This window comes from Myodes glareolus, chromosome 14 (genome assembly GCF_982192425.1).
Source record: "Myodes glareolus chromosome 14, mMyoGla1.1, whole genome shotgun sequence".
Lineage (NCBI taxonomy): Eukaryota > Metazoa > Chordata > Mammalia > Rodentia > Cricetidae > Myodes > Myodes glareolus.
In genome coordinates, this window is record NC_142039.1 from 59,933,564 (window position 1) to 59,959,008 (window position 25,445).

A 25,445-nucleotide genomic window follows, 5' to 3' on the forward strand; every position below is an offset into this window, starting at 1 on the left:
TTCCGGACTCAAGGTCAGCCTGGAGAGTCCCGCCCAGGGAGAGCTTCAAAGTGACCCTACAGTGGCTTTTCCATCCTATGTGCGCTCTCTCTGGTCACTGTGGCTGCCCAGGGAAGGCAATCGGTGGTTTACACTGGGTCTGAGACTCTGTCCATCAGGGACAAAGGTGAGGTACAGAGGAGCGAACCCCACAATGCACCACTGCTTTTCCACAGCTCTGATACCTTAACCCCCAGGTGTTAACTGCATCATTTCCCCTCACGCAGGGAGTTAAAACACTTTACACGGAGTTGCTAACAATTCTTTCAAATAAATATTTATTTTGCAAATCAGACATTCACTTTCAAATATAGTTTCTCTGTAAATCCAATTTTTTAAGGTATTATATTTACTTGTAATTCACTAGAGGCAACTGAATGGTATCATTTTACAATGGGCGGAATTAAGAGTGTAGATGCAATTGTTCCAGATAGAAGGTATATTCTATTTTTATATACAGTCTGAACCAGAAAGGTATATTAATTACACAAGCATAAATCTTTTAGTTTAATTAATAAAATATATTCATTCCATACAATAATAAAATATAATCGAATATTTGCTGAAATACTTAAAAGGGTTACAAAATAATCTGGATTATCACTGAAGGAATGTAAATACAAATCTGTAAAAAGATATTTTCTGAGAACAATCCCTACAAGGTTTAACATTTCCAAATATCTTACATACATAAAGAATAAATTATTCCCGGTTAACACAGTTTTGCCTTAGGGCCATAAAAGCTGTAACAATTTTGAACACCTTAAAGTCCCAAATTTTCTAGGGTAGGTTCTGCCAGCGTTGGTTGGGGGAGGGGAATGCTCACAGTAATGACAAGGTTAATTAGCAGGCCGAGAGGCTTGGAAGGAGGAACAGGAAAACCAGAGGGAAGGCGACGCCAAGACACTAGACAGGTCAGGCCAAGCACAGGCTTGCTGTGGCTCAGGATCTGGTGCCTGAAGCCTTCTGAGAGACTCCAGCAAGACTTGGGCTTTGAGTAGGGCCTTTGTTCCTGAATGTGACTTGCTGAGGTGCCTGGCACACTTGAAGCGAAAATCATGTTGCCAGATTTTAAGAAAAGCAGTACAGAAATCAAAGCAAATGTCTCCAGTGAGGAGCCCCAAAGGGGCTTTGCATACGAATGCAGGGAAGGAGTGAAATTGGACTTGAGGCTCTAAAAAAAAAAGCCAGAGGGAGCCAGCTGTGCTGACTAAGGCTTAGAAACCCAGCACTTGGGAGGTTGAGGCAGAATAGAATATTCAAGACCTGTGGCTTGGTCCTCAGCAAGTGCCACAGCGCGGGGGTTGGGGGAGGACAGAAAACACAGTACCCAGCCGAAGGCAGAGGAACACTTTGAGAAGAGGGTGAAGCACGCTGCCCACGGGACTCTTCTACCCCTGTAGCAGCTACTGCTAAATGTCCCCACAGGCTCGACCCAAGGCTGCCATCTGGAAACCTGCCAGACATTTCCCAAGGGCTCTGAAGCCTCCGCGAGGAAAGCTCAGTTAGTGTGTGGTCATGGCACCCACACACTGTATGTCCAGGGCAGCGACGGGAGGCCATGCATAGTTATTTATAGCTCAGTGCTTTTCAACTTTATTAGGAAATAAAGGGAACACAGTCCTGAACACTCCCAAGTTTCAGATACGCATGACACCCACACCCTCAATGACAGCAGAGCTTCTAAGGTCAAACAAAACTGTAATGTTCGAGGAAGGACTCTAGAGCAAATCAGCATAGCCCGCAGAGACCAGGAGGGCTGCGGGGCGCTTTAAGCAGACACAGGATGTGTTCCTTAGCATACTTGATCAAGATATGGGGACATGGACAACCGCACACCCGCACACCGTGCTTTTCTCCTCCAGGAGATGATACGAGCATCTGGGCTTTGAGCCCTTCTCCAAAGCTGTGCTGCCTGCAGGTAACTGTGGGAAGGCCTTCTCGGAGGCCTGCAGGGTGCATGGGGACTGCTGGACGGGCAGTCTGTGGAGACTCTATTGAAATGGGGAGAGAAAACAACAAAGTGCTTTATTGGGTGTTTAAGACTTTTTTTTTTTTTGTCTACTTGAAAAGGATACACTTCTATTTCACCCTGATACTCTTCTAATACAAAAGCACTTGATTTCCATAATATGTGGGGCTTAGAATCTTCTTAAGCAAATGTTTTTTTTTTTTCTAAAGAGGCAAGAACTTAATGATTTCTAAAACTTGGAAATTACATTCAAGGAACAAAAGGTAGCCTTTATTTTTAGCAATGTGGTTGGAATCGTGACAAGGGCTGATTTAGTCCACAAATCAAATGGTGATGTGTCTAGGGGTTTCTACGCTGTGCACCAGCTTGTACATTTGTGCCTGCATGGGAGAAAGCCAGGAAGGGTCCCATGGTGTCACCGCTTCCCAAATGCTCACTCTCCTCCATGTGCCAACACCTTAAATAAGAGGAGAACGAGCTTCTCCAGAAAAACACCAGGATCTGTTTGTTTTAAAGACAGAGGAAAAGTGGATGTGAGGTCATCTCTAGCCACAAAGAAATCAATGCACATGAGGCCGACGGCAAGCGTGGCGGCTTTCCCTGGGCGAGGGAGCTGCACACAGACACGGGCACACTCATTCTGAGCGCTGTGTACACTATCTAGACAGCCCACGGGGGAGAGTGCAGTGTGCCATTTTATATAAAAAAAAATGGGTGGACAACCAGAAGGACGTTTACTCAAAACCGCAAACTGAAGCAGGGTTTCATTCTAAGAATTCTACGTTTTCTAGGGAGGTAACGCCATGGGTGTGGTGAGCTCCCACAACGTGAAGGAAAGTAAGAGGACGAAGAGGGGGAAGCTAGCGGGCTGAAAGATAGAGGCTGGGCGTGGTGGCACTGCTGAAGGACTGTGAGTTCAAAGCCAGCCTGGGCGAAAGAGCAAGCCCTTAATACCAGAAACACATGATTGGCAGCAGTGAGAGAACTTGTGCTGGAATCACAAAGATGCATTAGGCACCAGGACTTCCAGCTGCAGGGTACATTAACAACAAGCACCACATTTTACTAAGACACTGAAAACAAAGGCCGCTAAGGTGCAGCAGCTCCCGCAGCAGAAGCAAGGCCATGCCAGGAGCGGCTGTTGATGAGGAGAAGAGCTGGTATTCTGGGTTGGACTCCAAGGATTCTTCAGATTTAAAGCTATTTTGTCTTCAAAATGAGTTCCCGAGTTCTCCACCTTACAGACTACTTAGAGCAGCCGAGGATGACATCAGCATTTATTTCTGTCATATACTGCAGGTTTAGACCAAGTCCATTGCTTTGGTCGAATGGAGTCTTGAAAGCGTGGTTCATACTGCTTGGTCAGAAAGTCAACTAAAGAGGGGAGCGCTGAAGAAGAATGACAGAAATCCCGACTTCGTCACCTTGGTTACGGATCCACGGTTTGCCCAGAAATAAACGATATGTATGAAGTCAAGTTAGGACTGAAACTTGAAACAAGAAGCAAAAAGTGGGACGGGGTAGATGGGACAACAGTCTCGTACTCTTAAGGCAAAACGATAGAAATTTCTTTAAATAGGCACTTTATTATATCCACAGGCGATAAAATCCCAGAGCTACTGTTAGGCACGTAAACACAGACCCTGCAAGAGAAACAACCGAGAGAGCTGTTAGCCCCGAAGACACTCTCAGGGATTTTCTTTTGTGTTGGACCAGGTGTCAGGCCGGAGCCAGTTAGAGGGCGGAGTGAGGAAGGGCAGCTGACTACAGGCACTTCCTCCCTCTCCTTGTGCCAGTCAAGGCCTGAAAACAGTGTACCAAAGGGGTGCCGTCCATGAAACACTGTTTGTTAAAGAACATGTCTCCACCCGGCAGCCAGCACCAGCATCTTCCCACTACAGACGTGTTCAGGGGTCAGGAAGACCTTCCAATGCCAGCTAGAATCACCACAACTGGGGTCAAAGTGCATGCACGTGTGCGATCCACTTCCATTTAAGGAGCAACATTTCACTACTAAATGCTGCTATAACTTTAAAACACTTGATTAATCTGAAATGGTAGCACTGACTTGAAATAGTGATTTTTAAAAAATATTTTTTTTTATCATACGTGAATGAGTGTTTTGCCTGCATGTCTGTATGTGCAATGTGTACATGCCTGGGGCCGATGGAGACCAGAAGGTATCAGATTCTCTGGGACTGAAGTTACAGGTGATTGTGGGCTGCCATGTGGGTGCTGGGACTTGAACCCAGGTACTTTGCATGAGCAGTGATGTTAAGCACTGAGCCATCTCTTCAACCCCCCGGTGATTTTTTTTTTTGATGCCAAAATATTCCTTCTTTGGCTGAAACATTACGAAAGCAAAAATAACTTCTTTACAGGATTGCCCTGGGGCTGGAGAGATGGCTCAGCGAGAGCACCCGGAGTCTGAATCTCCAGGACTCAGCTAGAACACTGTGCATGCTCATAACCCGGCTGTGGGCAGTGAGATTTCACTTGGATTTTGATAAATAAAAGCTTGCCTAAAGTTCAGAGAGTAAAACGGCCACACTGCTCAGCCCCACAGACCAGGCAGTGGTGACACACACCTTTAATCCCAGTAGCCACACTAGTTTGCTATAGAAACCGGGCAGTAGTGGTGCACACCTTTAATCTGAGCATTAGAGGGGAATATAAATGGGAGGAGACGGCTCATTCTTCTGAGATTCCTGGAGGCAGGACCGCCATTTTGGACTGAGTTGAGGTAAGAGCCAGTGGCTGGCTGTTTTGTTTTTCTGACCTTCAAGTTGAACCCTAATTTCTCTCTCTGGGCTTTTATTAATTTTGTGCTACAGCTGTGTGTGTGTGTGGTGTGTGTGTGTGTGTGGGCGTGGGGAGGGGAGAGACAGGACTGCAGGCTGATATCTTAGCTCCAGGTTCAGAGAGAGACCCTGTCTCAAGGGAACAAGGGAGAGAGCGACAAAGTAGGGAAGCCATGCCCTCCTCTGGCTTCTTCAGGTGCACACATGGGTACCCCCCTCCAAGTGTCACCAACGGAGTAAGATAGTATAGATACACACTGGACAGAATGTACACACTGGACAGTCTGTACACGCTGGACAGAATGTAGACACTGGACAGAATGTACACACTGGACACAAATCAAAGGTCTTCCATTCTATTTATATGCTATTTTCTGTACTGAGCTTCACTGAAATCCCTAAACCATAAGGACAGCATCCTATCAAATTTAAGGTCTCATTATAAGGTTAGCATAGTATCATATACATATACTATAATAAAGTACATTTATTACTAAGGAAGAAAAATGCAAATTAAAGGAGCTACTCCATCTACTGGGAACTGCAGGACGTGCTGCAACACAAAGACGTTAGAGCAGGAGCCGGCGTCGGTCAGCGACATGAGCTGCCCGCCCCTGACTGGTCTATGATGCTCACTTCATTCTTTCCATATGTTTTAAATGCTTGGGTGTGAAGCAGCTCACCTGCTAAGTATTTGATTGTGTCAAGCTTGTGCGCCTCCAGCAAAGTCTTGAGGCCAGCCACCTCGGTTTCTATCTTCCTGTCTGTCTGGGTCAGGGCTCTGTCTTGCTGGGCGTGCTTTGAAAGCAAAGAGGTTGAGAACGTTAGAGTCTGTGGGTGCTGGTCTGTGCCCTGGTGCTCTGACCCAGAGCTTGTTCTCAGCACGGTGCAGTCCCGGATTGAGAGCTGGAGCTGGCTTTAGTCTTGGCTCTGCCATCCTCTGGCCACAGGGCCCTTAACACCCTCTGTCTCAGTTTCTCTCTGTTTGGAAAAAGGCATTAGAAACAGAACAAACCAACAACCTACCACTGGTCTTGCCTCCAGAAGAGCTATTCAGAGACTCGAGAACAATAATCTATATGGCAAAGTTGTTGAGAACCAGACCAGCCCGCTCTCGACGGTTAGTGATGGTAGCCTCTGTCTAGCCCTGCAGGGGACAGTGGACATGGAAGTTCCGCTGAGAGACGAACATGGCCTTAGATCTGATAGCAACAGAGCTGACTCAATATTATTTCTAGCCACGCCTTTCCAGGCTGTCTTTTCCACAAGTCAAACGTCAAGTGTTCTATTAACATCTGGCTCGGCGACCAGGGGCCGATTTATGTCCTTCTCCAAATGTGAGAAAACTCCAGACCACACATTTAACCATCAGTGGACGATGGCTCTGGCTGTCGTGTTAGTGCGTGAAAACACCAAGAGCCTTCTACTAAAAGTCCAAGGACAAGAAGGTTCTTTTTGGTTTTTCAAGGCAGGGTTTCTCTGCGTAGTCCCGACAGTTCTGGAATTCGCCCTACAGACTAGGCTGGTCTCAAACTCACATAGATTTACCTGCCAAGTGGCTTTTTAACAGCATCAATGCGGGTAAATAATAATAAAAAAATGAAGCCAAACAAAGATCCGTGTATCCCATGAAGGTCCTGCAGCACAGGTTCCAGGCAACACAACATATATTACCATAGGGATCTACCCTGTAAGCTACACTCAGGCCACTCAACCGCTAGGGTATGTATGTATGTATGCATGTATGCATGCATGTATGTAAGTATGCAATGCATACAGAAACACACACACATCAATTAATTCATGCCTTAAACTGAAAATACAAGTAGTGTCTTATATTTTGTCATTTGTCAATCACTGAGACTTAACGTTAATTCAGAAACATGATTTTATTTTTGTTAAGTTTGAAAGTTTTATGGTATTTCAACTACTGGGTATTTATCCCAAATAACTCAAGCAAAAAAAAAAAATCTAAACATGTCTATGCATCCATGCTTGTCACACTTCACACAGCAGCTGAGTGACAGAAGGAAGCCACGTGTGCGTCAACAGATGAATGAACGAGCTGTGATAACCCAATAGAACAGCACCGTCTGAAGACGGAAGCTGTGCCATGTGCAGTATGGACAAACGGGAGGAACGGTACTCACTGGAGCCAACCAGCCACGGGAGACAGATGGGCTCTGGCTGCACTGACACAGGTCGGCTGGAAGAGCAGACCCAGAGAAAGCAGGAAGGAGGCTGTGGGACTGGGAGGAGGGGGAGCGAACCAGGCTCTATGGGACACAGCTGGGGGCCAGAGAGATGGCTCAGGTGTGTGCCTGTGACTCCAGGGCCGAGAGGTGGGCAGGTGGACCCTGGAGCTCTCGGGTCAGCCAGTCTAGCCAGCCACCAAGTTCCCGCTGCAGTGAGAGACCCAACAGCAGGGGGAGAGCGATTCAGGCAGATACTTGATATTGACCTCTGACCCCTACAGAAGTGAGCACAGTTGTGCACCCCTCCCAAGGAAAACACAGCTTCAGCTCTGCAGAATGAATGACACTGGGACGGAGACATGGCTCAGTAGTTAAGAGGACTAGTCGTTCTTGCGAGGGTTTCGAGCTTGTTCCCAGCACGCATGTTGGACAGCTTACAACGTCCTGTAACTCCAGCTCCAGGGGTCTAATGACCTCCTCTGGCTTCTACAGGCACTTGTACTCATAGGCGCATACCCGCAGACAGACAGACACCACACAGACAGACAGACGGCACACAATTAAAAATAAAACAAATCTTCAAAACATGCTATTGAATTACACACTAAACTTCTTTCAGCGATAATTCTTGCATACATTTTGCCACAATGAAAAAGGATCCCACAGTAAATGTGCACATCTTCCTGCAACACGTCAGACGATGGTTAACCCCAAAGCCACGCATGGGGAGAAGCAAAGCTAAACAGAATGGCAGTCAAGTTGGCCCCGGTCCTTACCAGAGACACCATTTCTGTCCTCAGCTGCAGCATCTTCTTCTCGTTCAATGAGTACTGAAACAAGCATGCAGCACGGGTTAGTCTGGTCCACTGTCTTTCTGCGGCCCAAACCTTTCGTTCTCACCGCTTCCCAGAACATCTGACAGGAGACGTCACCCTGCACCCCTGCAGCCCGCAGCTCTTTCTCTGAGCCTTCTTATTCATATCCACTGGCTGCGCCAGCTGTTTTAATATCGACTTGAGTCATTTGGGAAGATGGACCCGCAGTTGAAAACACAGCCCACCAGGCTGACCTCAGAGCATCTTCCTGATTTGATGTGGGGGCCCAGCTCACTGTGCTGACGGCCCAGGGGCTCTAAGCTGGCTGAAAAAGCCGTGGGGAACAGGCCAGTAAGAAGCGCTCCTCCATGCCTCCAGGTTTCTGCCCTGACTTGCCTAAATGACGGACTACACATTGTGAGCTGAAATAAACCCCGTCCTCCCCAAGTTGCTTTAGGTCACAGTGTTTCCCCCAGCAACAGAAAGGAAACCAAGACACTGCTGATGTGTGGCGCCCTCCACTTCTCCTTCTCTCTGCTATTTCTTGTTCTGTCTCTTGACTGTGATATCGCTGGGTCCTGCCCGCTGTTAGAACAGCCTAGCTTGGGTCCCATTTAGATGGGTTTGAAAGAACTAATAAAGAGGAGGGGCGTCAGTTTAATTTAGGAATGACGCTCCCATAACAAGAAGCCAGACAGACATTACTGACAGAGGAATTATAGGAACAACATAATATTAGGAAAAAAACTGTTCAAGCAATATGATCCTGTAACATGATATACTATTGCTAGAAAGCTTAACATAGAATACATAACAAGAAACACAGCAAAGCATCACAGACTCTCCTAACAACAGTGACCAAAAGAACCCTGCTGTGGGAAGCCACAGCCCAGTGTTTCTGAAGGTCTTTAATGGTAGTAAAAAGACTTACTATGGCTCTTTTGACAATAAAATAAAAATCAGACATGTTTCCATAGTAACAAGCATTAGTATTTAATCGGGCAAACGGCAACCTGTAGTTTAAACGAACATTTTAAAGAATTAACATTGCTAACAAGAAAAATAGCAATGCCTTAAAGAACCTACAAAATTTCTCGCTATAAAATGTCCCAGTCAAACCCCCAGAGCAACAGAATGTAGTAAGGCAGTGGTCAGGAATAAAAATGCATCCCCAAACTCCGGAATCCTGAACTAAGGAACCAGGCTGGTGACTCAGGACCCTGTTACATAAACTGGAAGGGTTTCAGATCTGTGCCATTCATCATATCACCACCAGAGGGCAGAGTGGAGCTGGATGGTCTGTACCCCTTTAAGCTCACAGCATTAACAAATCCAGAGATAAGAAAGGCCTAGATCTCGACACACGGTCACGCTCATTAAAATGACGCTCTGGTGGCCGTACATTCTGGAAAACAGCAGTATTCTAGGCTACTATGGAAATGGCTGTAATATCACCACAACTAATTTTTGTTGGCTGTATCAAACTCAGGGCTTCGCGCATGCTACACAAGAGCTCAGCCAGGGAGTTACAACCTCAGTCCTAATTTAAATTTGAAATGAGTGTTTTAATTTTATCAAGAAGAAAGTCAAACCCTTCATTTGCACTCATTCTCTGTCACCCATTTACTAGGTACCATGCATGCAGTTCTGCCTGTTGCTTCAGAGACCCAAACCCGACATCCTCCCCTCAACAAATCCTATACGTTCACAGGTTTTTATCCGTATCCACGCCCTGCAGCTCCCAGTCTCTGAGATATATTTCTTTGCAGCTTGGTTACGCACAAGCACACAGTTACCTTTCTAAACCAAGTGAACTGCAGCAAAACCTAGCTGTCGGAGGCCACAAAAGGGCTCCCTCTGCAGGAGAGGGGTCTTTGAGACTCAAAGGTATTTTAAAGACAGCCAAATGGGCGCAGCAATTACTTGGCATAACAAAGCTTAACTTGAGCACTGAAATCCAACCGCAGCTCAGGTGTGATGCTGCACAGGTCTGAGCTCCAGTACTAGCTTCATCCCCCTACTGTGACACACCCTGACCAAAGACCGACTGAAAAGTGATGAGCAGGAAGGGCTACGTGGGCCCCCATGCGTGGGATCTGATGTAAAACGTAATTAAAATTTAAACTCAAGTTGTGAACTCTGATAAATGGACAAGTGTCTGATGATAGTTGTATCTTGCATATCAGACTAAGACTTCAACAAGCATTCCATTCTAAAAAGAAATAAATTAATGATTTACTCTTAATAAAGGAACATACCAATTCTTTTACTCTGCTCTTCTCTAGATTGAAGTTTAATTTGGTGTCTGTCCGGACTTTGAGTACTTCATCCTGGGCAGAGAGCAGAGGACAAAGAGAATGAAGGAGCCAGCAGAAGAAATCTGAACCTCCTGAGGGCTTACACCGAGGACTGCCCAGCAGGGAGCCAGCCCAGCAGGGGCCTTGAGACTCAGGACTCTCAGGTCAGCTCTGAGCCTGGCCCTCCCAGTTATCTGCGCAGATAATCCCCATCAGCCTGGGAAGGCTCAACTGTTTTAACCTCAAGACTCGCCTTATGACCTCCCTCACAGAATCTGAATTCCTCCAACCATTTCTGAAAGCAAAGACAGAACCAAAGGACAAATAATCAACTCTGGTTACATTAAGCTTTCTCGCTAAGATGCACCAACATCTTTTCTAATGCCACCGTTCTTTCCTACTTGACAAAGTGACCAGCTGCTGGGCGAGCAGACATCTAAACCCACATGGAAGACTACTAAGCCGCCCTCTTATAGAACGGTCTCAGGGACCCAGTTGTGATTTACAAAGACTCAGGCAGGTGTGGTGGCAGAGGCTATCAACCCCAGCACTCAGGAGACACAGAGGGAGGTGGAGAGCTGGTGGGAGTCTGGAACTTTACATATACTGAGACCCTATCTCAATAAAGAAAAACACACCTTCCTACAACACAATTTCCTTAATGACTGTGGTCACAGACAAGGGTAACTGATACATCACCCGGTGTGTGCTTTGAAGTGTATTACACAAATTTCACAGCATTGCATGCTTCAGCACACACGATGCACTTGTGACATTTTATCTATTCATGAATTATGGGATTCCATACACACTTGAGGGCAGGAAAGAGAACTTACCATCACTTGCTGTTTTAACTGGTGGAGTTCAAGTTTTATTTTCTAAAAACAAAGTAAAGGGAAGAGTCAAGGACGTGTGCCAGTTAAGGAGGCAAACACAGAACAAACATCACAGCAAACATCTAAGCACAGGTGCCCCAGTCGCGACCATGCTCAGGACACAGAACTCCCTGAGCTGGCTGTGGAGGAGCAGCCTCAGCACTGGGGACACTGAGGCAGAATTGTGCAATGAATTTGAGGACAGTCTAGCTATATACTGAGTAGAACACCAGAGTCTGGGCTACATAAAAAGGCTCTGTTTAAAAAAAAAAAATCCCCAAACCCAACTGACTAAAAAGAACATTTACAGTCATCCTATAATGCACGTGCAACTGGGAAACCAGGCTGACTCCCCCTTTTTGGTCACATCAAGTGAGGAACTGTGACACACATTTGTCCAAGGGACTCCATTTTCTTCTTAGGCTCCCCCCCAATTCTGCCCTCTACAAGGTGAGTTCAAAGTCAACTGTGTGACTTCCCTTACAGGACTTCAACAGGACTGAAGATGAAAGCCAGATGTGAAGAAGCATTTCCCTAAGCCACACACTACACTTTAAAAGAGGCAGAAAGCGGCAGGTGGGATGGCTCAGTGGGTAAAGCACTTGTCTTGCAAGCCCGACAGCCTGAATTCTATCCCCAAATCCTATTGGAAGGTGGAAGGAGAAAACCAGCCCCGCGAGGTCGTCCTCTGACCTCCACAAGCATGCACTGGAATTCACGTATGCACAGACATACACATACATTGAATACATACACAATAACAAAAATTGAGGCTAGAGAGATGGCTTATTGGTTGAGAGCACTAGTTGCTCTTATAGAGGGCCCAGGTTTGATTCCCAGCACCCACACAGCAGGTTGCAACCATCTGAAATCCCAATTCCAGATGATCTGACACCTTCTCCTGGCTTCTGTGGGCAGTGCATGCAAGTAGCACACATACATGCATGCGGGAAAACACCCGCAAACATAAAAAGGCTTAAAAAGAAATAATACTTATTGAATTACTTATTTTTGGTAGGAAAGTGGTAGTCTATAGATTTATTCCTAACCTTCCAGACTGGGGGGAAAATCCGAATACCTACTATAGTCGGATGATGTGCATATTAATATAATAGCATAGACAATGAAAACATAAGGTTCTGTTATGCAAAGCACACTGTATGCATCTACCAAACAGAAGTCTAGAATGGGCACACTCCGTGGCGGGTTAATCAGCCAGGGTTGTTCACTTCTTGAGAGGAGGCACGAGAAGGGGTCTGGGCTGGATTCCCAGGGCTAGGAAAGTTCTCGCCTTGATGTGCTCAGCTGTGCAACCCTGCACAGTCACTCTGAGTTATTTCCTTGTGCCCTTCTAGGTGTGTGCAGCTCAGCGTCTTTAGCAGAGAGAATGTTAGCGTAGCAGAGCGGCTTTACCTCGTTTTCTGCTCGGAGGGCTGAAAACTCACTCTTCTCCAGGATGACCATATCCTTCTTCACGTTAGCAATGTTAGACATTATCTGCTGAAGAGTGATTTCCTAGAGGAAGAGAACAAAGCACGGCCGCTAGCCCCACTTCTTCTCATCTCTACCTGCTGACACAGCTACAAAGAAACTGGAGCCGCGGGGCAGAGTGAGACTGGTAAGGGCACCCTCTGCCCCAAAGTGAGACCCCGAGGAGGACACTAATCCGTAGCAAAGCAAGTGAGTCACAGCTTAGGGGGAGAGAGACTGCACTCGGAAACACGAAGCTGTCACCTACAGCTCTGGCCGCATCTCCAGCCATTAACGTGAGCTTGCCTGGAACAGTCATGCTGACATAATTAGCATTCGAACACAATCCCATAACTAACTTAATGGCTTTCATGAAGTACTTTTGTTATGATTTTTGCCTCTGAACTAGAGTTAAAATTACCATACACTTATCACTGGGACATCAACCAAGAAGCTGCTTGAGTACTTATTACAAGTAATATCCTACTTTCGGATTTCCAATGTGTCAACCCACCCTGCCCGCATTACCTGCTCCACCTTGGTGACCGTATCACTGTAGACGATATTCATGTTGGTCTCTGTGATCTTGACCAACGCAGACACAATGATTTCTGCTTGCTGAGTGGTAAACCCTAGGCAAGCACACAGAAACAACTAGACTCAGAAGAAAAAAAACAAAGACAGAGGTGTAGGAAACACTCACGTTTCTGCGAAGGCCTGAATTCTGAAGAAAGAGGAAAGAACGGCACGGTGGGAAAGACGGACCTACAGGCTGTGACATGTCTGCCACTTGACCAGAAGTAAACACCTGAATATGTTTCAGGGGCTGGGTTCATCAGCAATCTCTAACACCGTCCTCAGGTTCCAAATCAAACAAAGTAGAACACGTCTGCTTATTGAGACGACTTTATATGTCCCTCATTTCATCTCTAGCTTTCTCTTAAATTTGAGGCTGAAGGACCTTTGGGTGGAAAACGCCTGCTGTTTCATTTGACGAGAAAAGCTGAACAAACTATAACACGGTGTTTGACCATTTTTCCAAAGCCCACTAAGAACATTACTGCATTTAATACCCTAAGGGATCTTGGGGTTCTTCTTATGTCTGTGGTACAAGTGGGCAGGCACACAGAAGCAGAGGAGGCGGGGCTTCTACAGCTACCCAGAAACCAGGGTGTCCGTCCACCCAACAGAGGCCACAGTGCTCACTTAGCACAAATGTGTGTAAGTGGGTAAATAAACTCAGTGAAGTAAACACAGACATGTTTATTTTAGAGGCATCCTCTATGTTAATTCAAAATCTGGTTTTAAGAATACATGTGCGATATTATAGAGGATTGTACTCAGCATATTTCTCTGAATATTAATTATAAGATCATATTCTGTGTTTCAAGTGTAATTTCAGTGACCAACTCCTGCAAGTTGTCATCTGATCTCTCCCCGACCACAGTAAATATACATAAAAAAAACAAAATAAAACAAAACCAAACCCCCCAAAATACAAAACAAAACAAATAAAACACCAATAAATCCCAAATAAGCAAAAATGTACTGTCTTTTCCACAGAGAGAAACAGTAAAGAAATGTGAGTATGTTTTATTACCATTGGTTAATAAAGAAGCTGTTTCAGTCAATGGCTTAGCAGAGTAAAGTCAGGCAGTAAAATCTGAACACACACACACACACACACACACACACAGAGAGAGAGAGAGAGAGAGACAGAGAGAGAGAGAGAGAGAGAAAGTAGGCAGAGTCAAAGGGACCCATGTAGCTGCTGAAGGAGAGAGACACCAGCCAGAACCTTACCTGGTAAGACATAGTCTTGGGGGAGGCTGGGGGGGGGTAAAAGTAGGTAGAGTCAAAGGGAGGTCATGTAGCTGCCGAAAGAGACACCAGCCAGAACCTTACTCAGTAAGACACAGTCTCATGGTGATACACAGATTAATAGAAATGAATTAATTCAAAATGTAACAGCTAGCCAGAAATATGTCTAAGCTATTGGCCAAACGGAGTTGTAATTAATATAATTTCTGTGTGACTATTTGGGTCTGGGTGTCTGGGAAACAAACGAGCAGTCTCAGTTTAGAGTGTATTAATAAAGCAAAAAAAGCTTCCTTATGCAGGATGCTTACCCAGCAGGTACTAAGCTCCGTTCTCTAGCCCTGCATAAACTGTGTGTGGTGGTACACGCCTGTAACCCCAAGGAAAGGCAGGGCGATCTGAAGTTCAAGGTTACCCTCAGTTATACAGAAGTTTGAGGCCAGTCTGGGATATGTAAGTCTTAAAGTGTCTTTCTTAAAAAAGAAGAAAAAGAGAAAAAAAAAAATAAGAAGTGAATTTAAAAAAGAGGCTAGATAGAACTCTGCCATAGTTAGCTTTGGCTGTCGATTCTACACGCCTAGGAAGAGGAAGCAAACTTAATTGAAGCTCCATGACCCATGGGCATGTCTGTGGGGGTAATTTTTTTCTTTTTCTGGTTTTTCCAGACAGGGCTTCTCCTGTCTGTCTGTCTGTCTGTCCTGGAACTTGCTCTGTAGACCACAGTGCTGGGATTAAAGGCAAATGCTACCACTGCCCAGTCTGGGGGAATCTTTTTAAATTGCTAATTGATCTGAGCGGGCCACGCCCACCGTGGGCAGTGCCATCCCTGGGCTATTTAAGAAAGGATGCTGCTCAAGCCCAAGGAGTAGGCCAGCAAGCAGCACCCTCTGGGCTCTCAAGTTAGTTCCTACTGAGTTCCCGCCACACTTCCCTCAATGATGGACTGATGCGGGGGAATTGTCTGTATTCTGTCAATCATATTTTAATAAAACGCTGATTGGCCAGGCAGGCAGTATAGGTGGGAAAACCAGACAGGAAGTAGAGGTGATGCAATGAAAACAGGAGTATCCTGGAAAGCAGGAAGCCATTCCTTCACTCCTGCGCAGACCACCGAAGAGGCAACATGTAAGCTGTCACACTGAGAAAGGTATTGAGCCCATGTGGCTAACATAGATAAGGATAATGGGGTAATATATGTTATAAGAGTTAACAAGAAGCCTGACCTAATGGGCCAATCAGTTTATAACCTTATGGAGTCCTGTGTGTAATTTTTCTTTGTTGCTTGCCGGCTGTTGGGGTACTGGGAAGGACAGAAACCCCAACAAGCCAGCCCTCATACTACATATGGCGCCCAGACGTGGATAACTGAATCCACAGAAAGCTTGAAAAAGCTTGGGAAGGAATAGAATAAAGCATGTTTTGTTGGTAGCAGCAATTTCTCGGGTCTACTTTGCTTGCTAGAGGCAAGCAAGGCTCTCATCTAAGAGAGGCTTCCTGACTCAGCTTTAGCTGCAAAACCTTGCAGCTCATTAAGAGGTCCTGCCACAAAACACTTAAACGATGTTGATGAAAAGCTGAACACATGCTTTTCGGTTTTCAGTCGTAGCAGGAAAAATGCTGCACTGTTTTAAAATGCCGATTTTCTGGGCTGTCCTGCCAGGGCAAACTCTGACTCTTTCAGGCAGGCAGTCCGACTGAGTGTGGTCTGTGAGCAGAATGCTGCAGCTTGCTGGCAAGGACCTTGAAGCGCCATAGAGTTGTGGCAGTGAACACAGCTCTGGCTGGTACCTCAGCCACGAGGATTTAGCTGTCAAAGCCACGGCTTTCATCCTCTCTTTAAAGACTCCTGTAGTCAGAAAAAGAGAGATATATAGTAAAAGAAAGATTCGAAGTTGAAGAAAACCTCTAAATGGTTTACAGTGTGTTAAAAATATATGCAGGCTAAAAGTTAAAGTTCTTAATGTTAAAAAAAGGAAGAAAGAGAGTAGTTGGGTGTGGTGGTACACACCTTTAATCCCAATGCCTGGGAGGCAGAGGCATATTGATCTCTGTGACTTCAAGGGGTAGAGGTAGATTGACCTCTGTGACCTCAAGGTGTGGTAGTACACGCCTTTAATCCCAATGCCTGGGAGGCAGAGACAGATCTCTGTGAGTTCAAGGTGTGGTAGCATACACCTTTAATCCCAGCACTGGGGAGGCAGAGACAGGAGGATCTCTGTGAGTTCAAAGACAGCCTGAACTCACAGGCTATTGAGTAATAACACTAATAACTACAGTGTTATTCCAGGACAAAGATATACAAAGATCCTGTCTCAAAAAGTAAAAGTAAAAATAAAAGAAATAGAGGTTAAAATAAAGCCACATAAAGATGGAAAATGCACAGAGAATCTTCATACTGTATGCTATTATGCTCTCTTTAAATTGTTTGATTGCTGAGGAAGGAGCAACAACTGCTAAAAGACTTTTGTTTATAAATGCTGCTGAACTAACCCAAGATAGGAATTTTGAAAATACCTTGGCTTCAAAACTGAAGTCAAAAGGTATGTTACTTTGGAGAAGAGATTTTGCTTTTGTTTTCACAGAAAATAAGAGGTTGTGGATTCATTCTGAGTTAAGAAAAATCCAGTATGACCAAGGGAGGCCACCTGAAAAATCTCCGACAGGAATAGATGGCCCAGATGTCTGAGTTCTACATCCAGAACGGATTCAAGGCGCTGCCTGAGATGATCAGGTCTCACAGGATACTCCAGTCAGGACTTGATTATAACTCTAAATTTTCTTTAGGTCCCCATAAGATCATCAGCGCCCCCAACCAGCAGGAAGTAGCCTGAAATACTACTGCCCACATTCCCAACAAATGGACTATGGGTACTTTCCTTTGTTTAAAAAAAAAAAAAAAAGAGGGAAATGATGCGGGGGAATTGTCTGTATTCTGTCAATCATATTTTAATAAAACGCTGATTGGCCAGGCAGGCAGTATAGGTGGGAAAACCAGACAGGAAGTAGAGGTGATGCAATGAAAACAGGAGTATCCTGGAAAGCAGGAAGCCATTCCTTCACTCCTGCGCAGACCACCGAAGAGGCAACATGTAAGCTGTCACACTGAGAAAGGTATTGAGCCCATGTGGCTAACATAGATAAGGATAATGGGGTAATATATGTTATAAGAGTTAACAAGAAGCCTGACCTAATGGGCCAATCAGTTTATAACCTTATGGAGTCCTGTGTGTAATTTTTCTTTGTTGCTTGCCGGCTGTTGGGGTACTGGGAAGGACAGAAACCCCAACAAGCCAGCCCTCATACTACAATGGACTGTAACATGTAAGCCAAATAAACCCTTTTCTCCCCCGACTTGCTTTTGGTCACAGTGTTTAACCACAGCAACAAAAATCAAATTAGAACAGCAACCAAAAGCTTCCTGAAGGCTGAGAAGTTGAAAGAGAAATCCAGGAAAGGAAAGGAAAGGAACCTAGGCCGGAGAAGTCACTGAGAGCTGTGCTGACCCAAGGAAGATGCATGCAGTGACAGGGGTGGGCAGGAGTCAGGGGAGGAGGAGAGGGGTGGACAGGGGTCCGACCGCTTACCATTTGCTTCAAGTAAGCACACCAAAGCGTGGGTGTCAAAGTAGAGCTTCCGACTCACAGAAGAGGGCAAGTTCCCCTTTCTGTGCTCCAGCTGCGGGCACCCGGCAGACAGGCTGAGCTCTAGAAGGGAATAAAAAGGAAGCCAGATCAGTCTCCAGAAGAAACAAAAGCCATTCGAAGCTACAGGTAATGTGTCAATACCTCAGAAACCCGTCTTGTTTTTACAGTGCCATAATCCACACATACAATGTAACCCATTTCAGACATAAAATTCATTGGTGCCTTGTATATTGAAGAGTAGTCCCTAAGTCAACTTTCTCCATCCTGATCAGAAACTGTATCCTTCAGCCAGTACTCCATCTTGTCCCTACTGTCTCAGACAGGGAGGATCTCACTCTGCAGTCCAGACTGACCTAGATCAAACTACATGGCCCAGACTGGCCTCGAACTCACAGTGATACTTCTGCCTCATCTGCCTCCCACATCCTGGGATCTCAGGCTGGCGCCACCACACTCATCCTCTTCCCTGCTCTCCATCACAACCAGGAATCTATTTTCCGGCCTCCTATCCGCCTCCTCTGTATGTTTCGTATGCATGGAGTCCCACAGTGCGGTCTCGGCATTATGGTCAACGGTCATCCACGCTGCAGAACGAGCCAGCACTCTGTTTCTGTGTCACTGAGAGTATTCCACTGCAGAGCTAGCCCACACTGCTCATGCATTCGGTAGCTGGAGGGTGTGTGCTGTGTGCACATCATGGCTCTCACGAATGACCCCCGGAGCAGAACTGCAGGGTCACATGGTACCTGCTTAAGAAATTGCCAGATTTCTTCCTAAGTGCCACCACCAATTTTCTTGTTTACTCACAGCCAAGGAAGCTGCCAATTTCTCCACGTCCTCACTAACACTTGTTATGATGTTTGTTTTGTAAATTATAACCACCCTGGCGGGCACAAACAGTATCATGTGGCTTTCGCTGCACTGCTGTCATAGCCAACAATGCTGGTCACTGTCTCATATACTTACTAGAATCCGAGGATCTTTGAAGAAATGTCCATCCAAGTCCTTTGTCTACACAAGAATATACTAATACAGGTGTGGTGGCACACACCTTTAATCCCAGCACTTAGAAGGCTGAAGCTGGAGGATTTCTGTGAATTCGAAGCCTGATACACACAGAGTTCTATGACAACCAGCGCTACATAGAGACCCTGTCACAAACAACTCAGTTCTAAGCACCCCACGCCCCACGTGCTTTTTTTTTTTTTGTCAGAGTGTCTTTGTACAGCTCTGGCTGTCCTAGAACTTCCTTTGTGGATCCTGGCCTCGAATTTACAGAAATCCACTTGCCTCTGCCTTACAAGTGTTGGGATTGAAGGCATGGGCTACCATGCACACTTGCTTCTGACTATTGAGCCATCTCTCCAGCCTTTTTGTCTATTTCAGTCCATTACTGATGCGAAGAGTTTGTCACATATCCCAAACACAAGTTCCTTGTTAGACTATTTCCAAATACTTTCTCCAATTATTAGTTAGTTAATATTTTTTAAATTTTATATTTATTTTTTATATATTTTTGTATTTTGAATCTTTGAAAAGTTCAATTTTGATGATGTCCAAATAACCTATTCCCTTTCTGCTGCCTCTACGTTTGATGCCATGTAGAAGAGACTATTGCTAACCCAAGTGTACGAAGATGGGCTCCATGTTTTCTTCTAAGAGGTTTCCAGTGTTAGCTTGTAACATGAAGGCCAGCTTGTTGGGGTATCTGTCCCGCCCAGTACCCCACAGCTGGCAAGCCCAAAGAAAATCACACACAGGACTCCATAAGATTATAAAGCTGATTGGCCCATTAACTCAGGTTTCTTATTAACTCTTATAGCTTATATTAACCCATTATTCTGATCTATGTTAGCCACATGGGCTCAGTACCTTTCTCAGTGAGACAGCTTACATGTTGCTTCTTCGGTGATCTGGGTAGCCTTATTCTATTCTCATTGCCCCACCTCTACTTCCTGTCTGGTTGACCCGCCTATACTTCCTGCCTGGCCAATCAACTTTTTATTAAAATACATGATTGACAGAATACAGATAATTCTCCTACACCATTAGCTCTGACATTGAGGCCTACGATCCAGGGGGAGCTACATATGGCACGAGGTAGCCTCCCTGTTCTGCATAAAGACGTCTAGTTGTGTCATTACCATCTGCTCTATGACACTGTCCTGTCGCTGGTTGAAAGTCAGCTGCTGTGTGTGAAGGTTTACCTCTGGACTCTCCATGTGTTTAATTTACCCAGAACATCTGTCCTCATCAGGAAGTGGATTTTGTTCTTTATCCTGATTGTAGGTCTATTCTAGATGAATTTTAGGGTAAGTATGCCATTTTTTTGCAAAGAGACTCTGAGATATTTGAGAATTGCATTCTATGAATTGATTAAGGGGTACTGTCATCTTAGTAATATAGCAATAATTACTATACTCAGATTAATAAACACGAGATCTCTTTCTATTAATTTAGGTCTTTGCTCCAATCATGCTCTACAATTCTCTGAGTGTGGGCTTTGTAATCTTTCCCAAACTTATCCCTAAGGGTTAGTTAAGGTCACGTCTAGGAATCAAACTGTTTTCACTTTCAGAGTGTGGACTGTGGTGTATAAATATACACCTGACTCTGGACTCACGGGTGCCTTGTTGGACTTTGACTTTTCCTAGTAGTTCAGGGCGTCCCCAGCATTTTTACAACCAAGGCCATGGCATCCGGGAAGGAGAGCTTTACTCTGCTTTCCAGTCTGGATGCCAGGCATTTCATTTTCTTATCTAACCATCCTGGCTAGAACCACCCGGAGGGCAAGCCTGGACCCTGATCAGTCTTTCTTCACCACATCTATGCTGGTTTTAAAGATACTCTTTATCACTTAAATTCCTACTCTAGGGACAGTCCCCTCCCTTCCCTGCCTTTTTTGGTTTCACTCTATAGCCCAGGTTGACTCTGAACTCAAGATGCCCCTGCTTTTGCCTTCCAGGTCCTGAGATCACAGATCCAACCCATCCTGTAAAGTTATTTCAAGGTCTCCATCTGATACAGAAAGCAAAGCACATTGTGACATTTACCTGGCTTTTTGTGCTTCACCAATCACTAAAAGTTTTGTTTTGTTTTTAAATTAGAGTAACATGGGGGGAGGAGAGAAAGTCTATGTATTATTTCTGGTTCTTCTGGAACTTTCTACATAAATAAGGTTGGTCTTGAACCCCTAAACTCACAGAGATCCTCCTGCCTCTGCCACCTAGCACCACCAATTCTGTGTGTATGTGTGTGTGTGTGTGTGTGTACAGGACTGTGCCACTTCTAGGTGCCCAGAGTCCAGATGAGGCTGTCTGCTGTCTTCCTAGCATTGTGTGCCTTACTCCCTGAGACAAGGTCTCTCAGTGAACCTGGGGCTAGATGGGCAGTGAGCTAACCACAGAGATCATTTTAGCTCCCCTCGCAGCGAGGTTAAGATGCAGGCAGCCCTCCCTGACATTTGACACAATTGTTGGGGATTTGAATCCAGGGTCTTTTGCTTATGCAGCAAGTGCTGGGACTGCTGAGTCACCTAATTTTGTCAAGAAAAACTGTTTAAACCCAAAAGTTTCTTATTAAAAGAGTCATTTTGACACAAAACAGGGCCAGTTGAAAATAAAGAATTTTTGTTCAAGCTACAGACCTTTAGGCACAAGAAAATCTTGCTACAGATTTGTCTTTGCTCTTCTAACGTTGGCACGGTGTGGCTGCAGGACAGCCTGCTACTATGGAGAGAGAGTAGGAGAAGAATCCCTTAATAACTCAAGGATAAAAGGGTTTCTTCAGCAGACCTCCCTCATGACCAGAAAAACACTTAAGCTTATCAACCACCTCTCTTGAAACTTTAAGGTGGAGTGGGCAAGATAACACAGGCCTGATGCTTCTCTGCGGCCTTCAGCAATCATCTCACATGGCTGGCCGCTTGGGAAGAAGTAGCTGTCATGATTGGCAGCGAGTTAAGAACAAAAGATACAATAATTGTATCAATAATGTTTGCTGCCTGACAAAATATAAAATGCAAGGACCTCTGTGTCTGGTAGCAAAAACCGGGCCCTTACTGCTCTAAGGAGGCTGCTTCCTTTCGCAGCTTTTATGTTTTTACATAAACTTTGTCGGTTTCCTCTGCTCAGGTAAAGAACAGCCTTTATTGTGCCTTTGCCCGTGTTCTCAGGCTAGTACAGGAAGCCCTGCCCTAGCACTTATTACTGTATTTCCACATCTGCATCACCCAGTAGTCCACGTGGTCCAGAAGCAGCCAGATTCACTGTTTTCAGTTTTGGCACCCATCAGAAGGCCTTCTATACAGCAAGCCAGGAACAATTTTACACTTTGCAATTAAACTATAACAACATCTAGGATCTAGAATACGGCACCAGCTAGTCTACGTGTTCATGAGTGAACTCACATCATCCTGGGCCTTTTCCATCACCGTTCATCTCTAGTTCAGGACTAGAGGCAGCTCTGTAAGGTAACGGCAAGGATGAGAGGCTTAGTTGAGCGCTTGCCCGGTCCATATGAGGCCCTGGATTCAATGCTCGACACCATAGAAAACCAAGTGTTGTGGGGCATAGCTGAAATCCTAGCATTCGGGAAGAGGCAGGAAGTTCAGGAATTCGAGGTCATCCCTGGCTGCATTGGGAGTTTAAGACCAGCTTGGGTTATACTATGAGACCCTGCTCTTCCCCCTGCGCCGGCCCCTCAAAAAAGTTCTGCCCAATATAAAGCAGACCTAGCTTTAAAAAAGTGTGGAGTGTATGACAGAGCTCCTCTGGGGATCCACCTCACTCCTCTTAGCGCTCTCTGCTGGATCATTCCACGGGTTGAGGTGCTTGAAAACATGAGTCTAGAATGTGTGACAGCCAATTCCTTGTGTCGAATGAGAAGGCAACTCTTGTGACTTACAACATCAGCACCAGCCTCACTCTTCCATATCTACACAGCAGAACAAAACCAATCACGACAGGGCTGGAGGGAAGGCTGAGCAAGCTCTTTCAAAGGATCCCGCTCAATTCCCGGCACCTGAACGGTAGTTGGTTCACATGTGTGAACACGTGTGTTCGGGTGCATATGCAACGTCTGTGTGTCTGCCTGTAGAAGCCTGAGGTTGATCTCTGGCATCTTTCTTGATTAAATCTCTACCTTATTCAGCCAGGCAGGCTCTCTCAAATGAACCCAGAACTCATGGCTGTGGCTAGAGATTGCCCCCAACTGTACCTTCTGAGTGATGCAATGGTAGGCAGATCACTATGCAAGCCCAGCATTTACGTGGGTTGGTGATTTGAACTCTGGTCCTTCCGCCTGAGTATTTTATCCACTGAGCTAGGTCCCCAAACTCCCACCCCACCACTGCTATTTAGAGCTAGCAGGAATGTGTACACTTAATGGCTTTTTTTTTCTCTTTTTTCCCAAGACAACTGGAACCAGAAATAGCAAGCTTATTTCAAGAAAGCTGTCTTCTAAAAAGTAGGGAAAAGGGCTGGCCACTTCTCAGCTGGCATTCCACTCCTGCTGAGGGAAGGGAATGCTCCTTGCTCTCTGTCAAATGACAACAGCAGGGACGCAGCAGCTCTGAATTCTCAGGGACCACAGCAGGAAGTCAGTAACTTGAGGTGTACTAGAATGTAACATGTAATTCTCCTTTCTGGAGATCTTCATCATAGCCCAAGGATGTTAAAACCCTTAATTACAAAAGGAATTCAAAGCTAACCTTGAATAGATGAGAAACTGACTGCAAATTTTCAAGGCACAGCATCCTGAAGTGAATCTATCTACCGAGGGCCTGAGTCACAAAACCAACCAACCAACCATGGACACAGAACAAAGGGACAAAAATGGGCATAAAACCCTCCTACTGGCTCTACTGTCTCCTTCTTAGAAAATGCATCTCTCCTCATGTCTGCCTGAAGAATGACATTAAAAGGGGACCATCTTGCTAATGCAATAAGAAATTTAAATTCGTATATTTAAAGAAGCAAACAGATAGGAAGGCAACAGCTTGTCAGTAGTACAGTAACCAGGGTGTGGTGGCCTAGACTTTAATCCCAGCACTTGGGCGGTGCAGGAGATCACTGTGTGTCCAAGGCCAGCCAGGACTACGTAATTCTGACCCGTCTCAAAACAAAACAAATTAAAACAGCACATAGAAAGGCAAGGTATGGAAATTAGACTCCAGACCCACCTCCAATTCCTATTTCCTACAAGGCTGACATAAAGTTCACTGCTCATTTCCCGTCTGTGTATAAACCGTCCTTCACCTTTCATAACTATCTGTTTCTCCCCTCGTCACAAGTATTCTTACATTTTAGATGCCAGCAATACTCATCGAAAAATATGGAAAACCAACGCATGGGTGCGGATGGCCACTAATGGACAGGAACAAGTTACCCAAGGTGTAATTATGCCACATTTTCTGATCAGCCGGCACGATAAGATTTTATCTGCTACTTACTGAGAGCAAATTCCAGTTAGTTTACTTTCAAAATCTTACTCAGTTCAGTGATGTCCCTTCCTTCCTTCAAGTATTTAAATGACACATCAATGAATCAGACTTCGATCACCCAATTTAAACCCACAAACAGAGGTCCTCTTCAATTCCGAAGAATACTGCCTTTATTTTTCTCTAAGCACGTGTCAAATTAGTACATATAAAGTTAATATGGATAAGTACATATGCATATAGCAAACACACATACATGCTGTATATCTTGCGTGAAGTAAGCTCCAGCAAGAAAAGATTTTGTGGATCTATTACCCCAAACAGCTAGGAAAGTGCCAGCTACTGAATGGGCGACGCCATGAAATAATCAATACAGTTTGGAATCAAATCAAAGCGTAAATGCCATCCTTTCATTCCCGGATTTGCTCCTCTATGACCCGCACGATTAGGCACCCGCGTCCAGAACTTTTCCCACGTCTCCCTGGCTCCAACAGGTGAGCTGGGAAAGACCTGCGCATGCGTGTCAGTGGGTGCCCGGCCACACGGACTCTGCTCTCCGAACCTTCGCCCAGGCGTGGGCAGATCCCCGCCACCTAGGTGACCCGTCCTCCCGCCCTCCTCACCTCTCCGGCTGCTCGCCAGCGCGGCCACACGCCCGGCGCCCAGCGACAGACGGCATTGCGCGTTCCTGCCGGCGCCGAGCACGGCCACGGGGACGGCGTGCCCCGGGCGCGTGCACTCAGCCAGCGTCCTACGCGGGGCGGTGGCGGCCAGGCGCGGGGAGGGCACGAGCAGGAGAAGCAGCAGCGGGGACGCGCGGGCGGCCCGTCCGCGAGGCCTCAGCCAGCTTCGTCCGCCGAGCACCGGGGAGATGCCGGGGCGCGCAGGAACTCTGCAGCCGGAGGGCAGGAGCCGCTGACGACCTGGCGTGCGCTTCGGCCGCTCGCCCGCCACGGAGCCGCTGTCCATCCCCGAGTGGGTCACAAGCCCGGGCGCGCAGGCATGTCGCTCCCGCGCGGCCCCGACCACGAGTCGCCGCGGGAGCGAGCGGGAGCAGCGGCGCAGACCTGCCCTTTCCTG

General features: G+C 46.0%; 1 protein-coding gene and 1 long non-coding RNA gene across 2 annotated transcripts; one reads left to right on the forward strand and one right to left on the reverse strand.

The window, feature by feature from the left end:
- Nucleotides 1-300: 300 nt before the first annotated feature.
- Nucleotides 301-25,445, reverse strand: Mcur1 (mitochondrial calcium uniporter regulator 1). Its single transcript, XM_048430294.3, has 9 exons — nt 24,989-25,445; nt 17,867-17,986; nt 12,993-13,096; nt 12,408-12,509; nt 10,956-10,997; nt 10,081-10,152; nt 7,784-7,837; nt 5,496-5,610; nt 301-3,654 (listed from the first exon to the last, which is right to left on the reverse strand). Exons 1-9 carry the CDS (start codon nt 25,332-25,334, stop codon nt 3,599-3,601), a joined length of 1,011 nt encoding a protein of 336 aa, XP_048286251.2. The 5' UTR covers nt 25,335-25,445; the 3' UTR covers nt 301-3,598.
- On the forward strand, nt 1,820-17,497 carry LOC146892054 (uncharacterized). The gene is made up of 3 exons (XR_015005164.2): nt 1,820-1,960; nt 3,311-11,444; nt 12,350-17,497. It is a non-coding gene; the product is annotated as an uncharacterized LOC146892054 (long non-coding RNA).